Source organism: Sapajus apella, unplaced genomic scaffold (genome assembly GCF_009761245.1).
Source record: "Sapajus apella isolate SASKATOON/1434 unplaced genomic scaffold, GSC_monkey_1.0 scaffold7, whole genome shotgun sequence".
Classification (NCBI taxonomy): Eukaryota; Metazoa; Chordata; class Mammalia; order Primates; family Cebidae; genus Sapajus; species Sapajus apella.
Genome location: NW_022436947.1, coordinates 23,732,631 through 23,742,492, shown reverse-complemented (window position 1 = coordinate 23,742,492; position 9,862 = coordinate 23,732,631). Strand labels below are relative to the sequence as shown.

The 9,862-nt window shown below is 43.5% G+C and overlaps 1 protein-coding gene across 1 annotated transcript in view; it reads right to left on the bottom strand.

Annotated features, from left to right (window-relative positions):
- Nucleotides 1-9,862, bottom strand: part of WNT2 (Wnt family member 2) — a 48,030-nt gene that overhangs the window by 16,260 nt on the left and 21,908 nt on the right. The window contains exon 4 of the mRNA XM_032276198.1: nucleotides 5,651-5,915. Coding sequence (XP_032132089.1) covers nucleotides 5,651-5,915 — 265 coding nt within the window. The remainder of the gene's footprint in view (nucleotides 1-5,650; nucleotides 5,916-9,862) is intronic.

The window sequence follows — 9,862 nt, the reverse complement described above, 5'->3', positions numbered from 1 at the left end:
CACACACACACACACACACACACACACACACACACACACACACACACCAGGAGGTTAAGTGGCAGTGAAAAAGGTGTGGATTTTTGTTTTTATTTTTTTATTCCCACTTACAGGTCATGCCATCTTGGGCAAGTTAAGTAACTTTTTGGAACCTCACTTTCCTTCTTTATAAATGGAGGTAATTGCCTTGAAGAGTCAGAGAATATGCACATAGGTGTGTAGTGCAGGGCCTGACTTGCAGTAGGAACTCAATAAATGTTCCCATCACCTGTCTCCAGCTAGGTTTGTCCCCAACCAGGAATAACCTGGGGTCTCAACTCTGCAATTTTTCTCGTCAAAGTTCGCTAGCCTGATTATGTCAGGACTTCTCTAGAGGCTGACTTGGTAACTGTTGTCAGTGAAAGCTTTGATGGCTGAAATAATTTTGTTTATTTGGAGTCAAAGAGGGTTCCTGAGGATGCAGGGCCTGAAAGTGAAAGAATGACTCTCTTATACTAGACATGGTGGGAAATGTTTTTTGGGGTGATATTCATCTAGAGTTCCTCAAATGAGGAAATATTTTTTCCTTAGCAAGAAATCAGGTACTCAAAAAAAAAAAAAAAAAAAAAAGATATGTTTTCCTGAATTTCTGAATTTTTTCTTGCCTAATACTTAGGGAAAATTAGGAATTATTAGGAAAAAAATTAGGAATCACAGGCTACCTAAATCATTGACTTTTTTAAACTTTGATGTGTGTAAGTTTGTAAAGATTGCTTGCAGAGGGAGTGCTCGTGGTCCCAGCCCTCAGGAGGCTGAGGTTGGGAGGATCACTTGAGCTCAGGAGTTGGAGCCTGCAGTGAGCCACAATGGTGCCACTGTACTCCAGTCTGGGCAACAGAGCAATGATAAAATATTAAAATGATGAAAAAAGAAAAACTTATAGAATTTCAGGAACAGCTCCCTGAGATGCTGGTTCAATAGGTTTCTGAAGAGCCACTTTCTTTGGAAAAAAGTGGACTAAACCTGTACACTACATCAATTGCACAAACCTAACTGATAAAAATGAGCCAGCTCCCATCAGTCAACAAGCTACCTTGTACAGAAAGCAGTTACTAACCAGCAGGAGTAAGCCAGTCAGTTCCAAATACTGATTCCCTAATAATATTCAATCTGCTCACCACTATTGCTTCCCCAGTGCCGGCAAGTAGAAGGTGCCCACTAAGTTGAATATTAAGTGTGCATGATTTAAAAACAAAAGCAATGATTGAAAGCAAAGAAAGAAGCAAAACCGAACAAAATAACCACCACAAAGCAGAGCAAGCAGTATGCGATGCAATGGCAGGAAGGGTTAACCCCAATTTTTAAAGAGAAAATGAAAAACAAGAAATTCTATATTAATTACTTGATTTAAATTTGACTGTAAGCTTTTGACTTGTTTTGGAATCTGGCTACCCCAGGATGACAGCCCATTTTGAACATGTGAGAGTTCCATTTACCAGAAAACAGGCCTTTCCTAATGCAGTGGGATTTCAGCTCGGTGGAGAGGGCGACCCTCAGTGGTGTGCTTGCTCAATTTTGTGTGCGTGCTGGGTGGCTCTTCAGTGCAGACTGAGAAGATGACACACTGACCCAACACTGTCATTTCGAGAAGAGAGAGACTCTCAGATCCCACTGTGAGCTAAAGGCAGAAAGCCCCCTTCTTACAGGTCTCAGATTCTCTGTTACACCCCCCGCCTCCACTAACAGAGGTTAGAGGCCATTCCAGGATGCCTGCGTTCTCTTCTGCACCTGTTGTGACTGACTTGCTAGAGCACATGCTACAGAAGTTTCTAGTGGAAAATGGCCAGCATAAAGCCTCAACTTTATTTCGTTTTTATTTTTTAGAGATGGGGTCTCGCTATGTTACCCAGGCTGGTTTTGAACTCCTGGCCTCAAGTGATCCTCTCACCTTGGCCTCCCAAGGTGCTGGGATTATAGGCGTGAGCCACCATGCCTGGTCAAGACTCATGTTTAAAAGGCCATTGGTCACATAACCAAGAGCAAGGCCCTCAGTAGCCATATGTGTGGAAGCAGGTTTTATCAGATAAAATTTGCATCTCATACATGTGGCTATCTGCACATGACTCCTAATATATACAATGAAAAAATATTTTAACAATCTGGACTTGTGCTTACATAATATTGAATATCCTAAATCATATTTTTACTAAAATAATCATCTGATGGTCAACAGCATTAAAAATAAATATTGCAAGGTTTGCATCGACAACTTTGGTATTTTCTTAGGCTCAGCCAAAAACTACATTAACTAAGTACAGTTCAAATAATTTATAAGCAATCTAGGAATCTTACTGGAAATCTGATCCAATACATTGGAACTGGCAACTTAAAAAAAAAAAAAAAGAATAAGGTAGATCTTGGTTAATCAACACTAACTGAGAACCAATTTCATATCTTTTAAAGTCAGATAAGCTAAAATTTGTCTCAGAAGAGAGGTAAATTAATAGAGAAAATAAGTTACATAGCTTCCTTCAGAAAGCTAGCACCTGCGGCTATGTGCTTTGTACCTGGTGCAGCAAGAGGTGGAGTGAAATGGTTGTTGAAAAGACAGCCACAGCCAGGCATGGTGGCTCATGCCTGTAATCCCAGCACTTTGAGAGGCTGAAGCGGATCACTTGAGGTCAGGAGTTCAAGACCAGCCTGGCCAACATGGTGAAAACCCGTCTCTACTAAAAATACAAAAATTAGCTAGGTGTGGTAGCTCATGCCTGTAATCCCAGTTACTCGGGAGGGTGAGGCAGGAGAATTGCTTGAACCTGGAGGCTAAGGTTGCAGTGAGCTAAGATTGTGCCACTACCCTCAAGCCTTGGTGACATAGCAAGACTCTGAGAAAAGAAACAAAGAGAGAAAGAAAGAGAAAAAAGAAAGAAAGAGAAAGAAAGAAAAAAGAGTGAGGGAGGGAAGAAAGGAAAGAGAAGGAAGGAGAGAGAAGGAAGGAAAGGAAAGAAGGAAGGAAGGAAAGAAAGAGAGGGAAGGAAAAGAAAAGAGAGAAAATACAGCCAGGCTCAGGTTTAAGTCCCTGCTCTGCCTCTTACTGGCCACAAATGGTTGGGAAAAATCTTTAACCCTCAGAGCTTCAGTTTCTTCCCATAAAATAATAACACATTCACCTGATAGGCTTTGTTTGAGAATCAATGAGAGAAGGTAGCTGCAGCCCTGGCATGTGATGGGTACTACAAGTATAGTTACTATTTAGGATTAAGAAACAGAATTTCTTTCTAATACAAAGAGTAGAAAAAGCAGAGTACACAAGAATAACTGAGTAACTTGAAGACACAGCAGGGATTAGATTCCGAATCACCTCTGTGGGGTAAAAGAAATATATGGTCTATATTTCATTGACAATAAATGTCATGCCTGTTACACATAAGGCAGTACATATTCTTTAGGTATACCAGCTTGCTTCCCTGTGCAAACTTCTTCAATCCAAAGAACCAGAAAAGATGTGCTGGGGAAGAGGTTCCTCTTATATTTGAAATAAGACTTTTTTCCCCCCAAGGCCTTTCCACATATGTGTCCTAGGAGGCAGGCAGGCGCAAGTGTGTAATAACAGGGTCAAAGCACAGGCCAAGGCGTCAGACATCCACCCACTTCTACCAGTGAGATCGTGAGTGGGTCACTCACTTTTCTTATCTGTACAATGGAGAAGATGATATCTAGGGTTGCTTATCTGACTTAAAAAATAAGATACGAATGTGGATCTTGGTTGGCGTTGGTCATCCAGGAGCAACCTTCTTATTCTTTTTATTTATTTATTCATTTATTTTTGGTCAGTTACAAATTTCAATGCATTGATGTCATCAGGCTGCTGTAAGGATCCTTCTGGAAGGATAAAATAAGACCAAATGTTCAAGAATCTCAGCCCAGTACCCAGCGCACAGAAGTCAATGCATAGGACTTAAATGATCAAGACAGCAGCATCTCCATGCTTGGTGTGAGGAGGCTGAGGTTAAACAGCTAGTGCCTGGCAGAGGGGGGTCAGACCCTTGAACAATCCTGTATCTAAGCACAGGTTTCATGGTGATTCAGCTATAACTTTGGCCTGACAGGTAGGATGACTTGTTAGAGGTCCCAAAGCATGTCAGGAATGCAGTGGGACACAGCATCTGGTCCTCTGCTCAGTCGTCATTAATCCCTGGATTGCGTGTAGCAACCTGCTCAAATGCTGCAGAGCACTAGCTCATCAAACCATGAAGGCAATTCAACCACTCGGCCAAAAAAAGAAAAAAGGCTTTGGCCTCCTTATGACATTCTCTGGTAACCTTGCCTCTTGGTCAATCAAATTGACAGCTGGCTGCCATCTACACTGTTTTATTGGTGCCTCTGCAATTATTTTGAAATTAAAAAAAAAAAAAAAAACTCAGACTCTAAATTAGAGGACTTTTATTTTTTCTGATAATGAATTTCTTTGCTTTCTACCAAGTCTCAGAAATTGACTTGGGCTGTGGACTCCTAACCCCTCCTATGAACTTAGACTTATACTCATTCTTATTTTGCACTAGAATCTTTACAAAGAATGAGCTAAACCTGGAGTTCAGGATTGATCAGGAGGAGTGAGGGGTGGAGCATGAGCGTATGTAAGCCAGATAGGTGGAACAGCTGCGGTGTTGAAGCTGACAGAGCTGTTTTTTGAGGGATAGAGAAGGTACTGTCTGGAAGGGAATGGTGTGGCTTTAATAAATGAAGGGCCTCAGACACAGCCTTTATTATACACTGTCCACCTACAGCCAAGAGGGTGAGGAGAAATGCTTGCTTTTTATCTTTGGCAAATTCTAAGCATATTGAAAAGAGCAGGAAAGGTGAAGTAGGGCAGATTTCAGAAGAGTACATTTAAAGCCCTGGGACATGTTCCATAGTCACAGAGGTGGGATTTAATGTATCCTGCTCTCAGCTTCAGGATCATATGAGAAATGTTGGGCTGCTCTCCCTAGTGTACATAGTCTACTAGTTAGAAATCTGCCCAAGCTGAAGAATTTTGCTAATCTGAGTATCTTGATGTTTTGCCCCAGACATTGTTGAGTTTCCATTTCTCCAGAATCTGTACACTGTCAACCCATTTCTCCAGTTGCTTAGGAGAGCTCTCTGTGCAGTTTCGTTTTGCTTCTTTTCTTTCTTTCCTCTTCCTTCCTTCCTTCCATCCTCTCTCCCTCCCTCCCTCCTTGTCTCTCTCTCTCTCTCTCTCTCTCTCTCTTTCTTGCTCAAATTCTCAGCCAGGCTAAAGTGCAGTGGTATGCTCTCTGCTCACTGCTACCTCCGTCTCCTGGGCTCAAGCGATCCTCCCACCTCAGCCTCCTGAGTAGCTGGGACCACAGATGTGCACCACCATGCCCAGCTAATTTTTTGTATTTTTGGTGGAGTCAGGGTTTCACCATGTTGCCCAGGCTTTTCCTGAACTCCTGAGCCCAAGCAGTCTGCCCACATTGGCCTCCCAAAATGCTGGGATTCCAGGTGTGAGCTGCCGGGCCCAGCCCTGTGCAGTTTCAATAAGAATGTTAAGGATCATGAGCTTCAAACCTAAAGGGAGCAGGCTGAAAATACAGAATCTCATTTAAATTGTGGAGTATCAGTTGTTGAAAGAATTAGGTGCTATGCAGAAAGTGTATGAACTTACCTGTCTCTCGGTCCCTGATACAGTAGTCTGGAGAATTCTCAAAATACACGAGGTCATTTTTTGTTGGCTTCTTAAACCTCTCGTTAGCCACAGTGAAACCCGTGCCGTCCTGGTTCATGACCACCTGGATGGCCCCATTGTACTTCCTCCAGAGATAATCGCCCGTTTTCCTGAAGTCGGCCATGGCCAGCCAGCATGTCCTGAGAGAACACGAGCCGCTCACCCCGTGGCACTTGCACTCTTGTTTCAAGAACCGCTTTACAGACTGCCAAAAAAGACAGGAGCAAGTTCAGTGAGGTGGCTTGGAGCGGGTGACACATGCTACAACTGTCCTTACCTCCCAGCAATACAGAAGTGACCCTCAGGATGCTGGATCCTGGGGAGAGTGACTGGGAGATGTTGATCCACTGCTTGTCACTTGCTAGCCACATCAGCCACTGTCCTGACAACAGCAGACTAGGGCGGTGGGTAGAGAGGGGAGGGATAGCGCCTGACTGTGTACCCCACTGGCTATCAGTGTAACGGAAACCTCACTATTTAATAGGGCATGTGTCCAGTTTGAAGAGTGAGGGATTGAATTATTTTCTAAATAAATAGAGCTTTATTATATTAAAAATGTATACCATTTAATTAATGCTATCCAGTTTAAAAGAAAAGAAAATAAAAATGCATGCTATTATGCAATTAGATTAACAAAATAATTGCTAAGTCCAAATCCTTCAATAAGCCAATCATAGTAATTGGTACTGTAGCAATCCTGTGATACCGTATTTCTTTTGCAGATGACTGAGAAGCAAGACGGAGAGAGGGTGAAGCACTTGCCCAAAGTTACACAGCCAGGAAAAGACAGAGCCAGGCTGTACTGGAAAGTGTTAGCCACCCTGAGGCTGACAGTAGCTTGGGGGGATTCAGCTTACATGACAGGGCTGGGTTTGCTCTGGTCTTTCTTAGAGAGGAAGCAAAGGAAACTGGGACAAGCTCATCTGGGCTGGCTCCCAATACGGAGATCCCTTTTCTGTGGGTGTGAGGCGTGTGGAGAGGAGAGGGGACAGGTGGGCCTAAAACTTCCAGGGGAGCTTCTGCTTTGTCTTCATGAGCCAGCAGAGCAGCGCTTTCCCCAAAGCAATTTGGTGAGTTATCCTGCCCTGGCCCGTTTCTCCTTCGCTCACCCAAGTGAAGAGATTATTATTGCTCATGGTCCTCACAGCAACTTTGATCTATTGCTCTTCCTGTTTTACAGCTGATGAGCCAGGGATTGGGAAGGCAGCTGACTTGCCCAAGCTTGATAATAGGAATTCACTCCCACTCTCCCCGGGTCAGGCCTTGGCACTAGGTATCTTTCCCACTTTACCCCCAGCTCCATTGTGGATGGTGCACCCAGTACATTTGAAATCTATCCTTCTCAGCACGAGCCAGCCCTGGAGGGAAAGGATGGAGAAGTGAGCAGGAGGCATGTGCCTAGCTTGGCTCTCCCAGTTGCAGGGATCCAGGCATCTTTAAAGGATATCTTTGAATGAACCTCCTCTTCGGAATTACACAGCCCCGTGAACCCCCGCCCCCATCTTTATATTATGGGTGTTTGGTAGGAGGCTCACACCATGGCCTGGAGGGCAGGCCTCTGCCACATAAACAACCCTGGAGTGCCACCTGGGCTCTTCCACTCTGCCCCATGTGGCTCTCACCTGTCCAAGAGCTGCCCCTCCTTAAATCTTAGAGAGCACCACACAAAACTCAGTCTACATCAAGTACTTGAGAATTAGATATGAATGCTCATTCTTCCAAGCTTATTCTTTTTAAATCATCTAGGTATTTAATCATAAGTAATATTTCTAACTTTAAAAATGACAGGAAATATTACTGTTCCTCCTTTTCTTTCTTTCTTTTTTTTTTTTTTTTTTTTTAGACAGAATCTCACCCTGCCGCCCAGGCTGGAGTGCAGTGGTGTGACCATAGCTCACTGCAGCCTTGAACTCCTGGGCTCAAGCGATCCTCCTACCTCAGCCTCCTGCATAGCTAGGACTAAAGGTGCATGCCACCATGCCTAGCTAAGTTTTAAAAATGTTTTGTGGAGAGGGGGGTCTCACTGTGTTACTGGGGCCAGTCCCTAACTCTTGAGTTCAAGCAATCTTCCCATCTCAGCCTCCCAAAATGGTGGGATTATAGGTGTGAACCAATGTGCCTGGTCTGCCCTCTCTTTCTAATGCTGAATTTCCAGATCATAAACTTCAAAGCTGACATTTTTATGTAATTAATTGAAGAATTTGCATATTAATTTAAAATTGTATCTTAAAAAATAACATCATAAATCCTTAAAAAAAACATGGGGTGACAGACAGGGTCATCTGTGTAAACTCCTCCCTTCCTTGCTAACATTTTGTTCAGGTGTTGGTTAGCCTTGTGTTATAAAGGACTCCCAACCCCAGAGTAGTCCAAATCACTAATAGTAATTTCACTGTCCTGACACTAATTTTTTTTCCAGCTTGGAGCATGTGGCGATTCAATTTGGGCCAGTCCTATGATAGGAGAAATCTCTTAGGAGTCTTGTCAAAAAAAATGTTTCTTCACTTTTTAAAAGCAACATGTGAGGTTGGGGGCATGGTGGCTTATGCCTGTAATCCAGCACGTTGGGAGACTGAGGCAGGAGGATCACTTGATCCCAGGAGTTCAAGAACAGCCTGGGCAGCATAGTGAGATTCCATTTCTACAAAAAAAAAAAAAAAAAAAAAAAAAAAAAGACTGTGGCATGTGCCTGTCTATGGTCTCAGCTCCTTGGGAGGCCGAGGTGGGAGGATCGTTTGAGCCTGGTGTTCGAGGCTACAGCGAGCCATGATTGCATCACTGTACCCCAGCCTGGGTAACAGAGCGAGATCCTGTCTCAAAAATAACATAACATAAAATAAAAGAGGCACATGAGGAGAAACACCTTGTCTCCGTCTCTAGATGCTGTTTTCTGTAGCAGCTTCTTTGGGACGTGAGGGCAGCAACACCGACAGGCAGAAAGCTGCAGACACACATGACGGATGTGAAGATCTGGGTTCTGGGAACGCTGCTGAGCCGCTCAGTGAGCCCACTTTAGACCTGCCCTCCTGCCAGACTTTTTGTGATCCAGTCAGTAAACTTTCCTCCTTGTTTTAGTGCCTTTGGGATCTGTTACTTGTGGCGGAAAGTATTTCAACAGGTACCATGGGCAGTTCTTGATTGTGGATTAATGACAGGCTTTAACTGACAATTAACCTGGGGGGAAAGTGAGACAGCTTCTCTGGTATTGGGCTTGCTCACGTCTCCAGCACCCACTGTTAATGCACAATGTGTTCAGTGCTCAATCACAGTTTGGGGCTACCTTCATTACTTCTACCTACTGAGTTTGCAGACTTGAAATTCAAGTGTTTAACCTTGAAGTGGATAAAACCGCGCTCAGTCAGAGAGGCAGAGGGAAGAGAATGTAAGCCGAGGCAGCCTGTTTTCAGGAATAAGTGAGGGAAGAGTAAGGATATGGGAGCAAGAAACTCACAATGAGGATTCCTAGTTTAGAACAACTCCAGTATTCAAATGTTATAACATGGTAACAAAAACAACCACTTATTGAGTGTCTAACTATGTGCCAGGCTCCACACCAGGTGGTTTACACACATTATCTAATTATCACCATAAGCAAAGAAAGTTATCATTCCTGTTCTATGGTTATGAAAACCAGGGCTCTATGAGGAAAGTAAAATCCCTAGTCACACAGCTATTCAGAGGCAGAACAAAGATGTGACTCTCAGCTCCGTGCTATTTCTAAAAACACACTTAAAATTTTACTATAAATCACATTGTGATTTTGAATTATGCATTCTGTTTCCCTTCATTCTTTCCTTTTCTTTTTGAGATGTAGTATTGCCCTTGTCACCTAGGCTGGAATGCAATGGTGTGATCTTGGCTCACTGCAACCCCTGCCTCCTGGGTTCAAGTGATTCTCCTGCCTCAGCCTCCTGAGTAGCTGGGATTACAAGTACATGCCACTATGCCTGGCTTTTTTTTTTTTTTTTTTTTTTGTGGAGGCGGGGTTTCACCATGTTGGCCAGGCTGGTCGTGAACTCCAGACTTAGGTGATCTGGCTGCCTCTGCCTCCCAAAGTGCTGGGATTACAGGCATAAGCCACTGTACCTGGCCCCCTCCATTCTTTTGAATAATTAAGAATTGACTTAAAATATTACATAGCTGTTATAATGG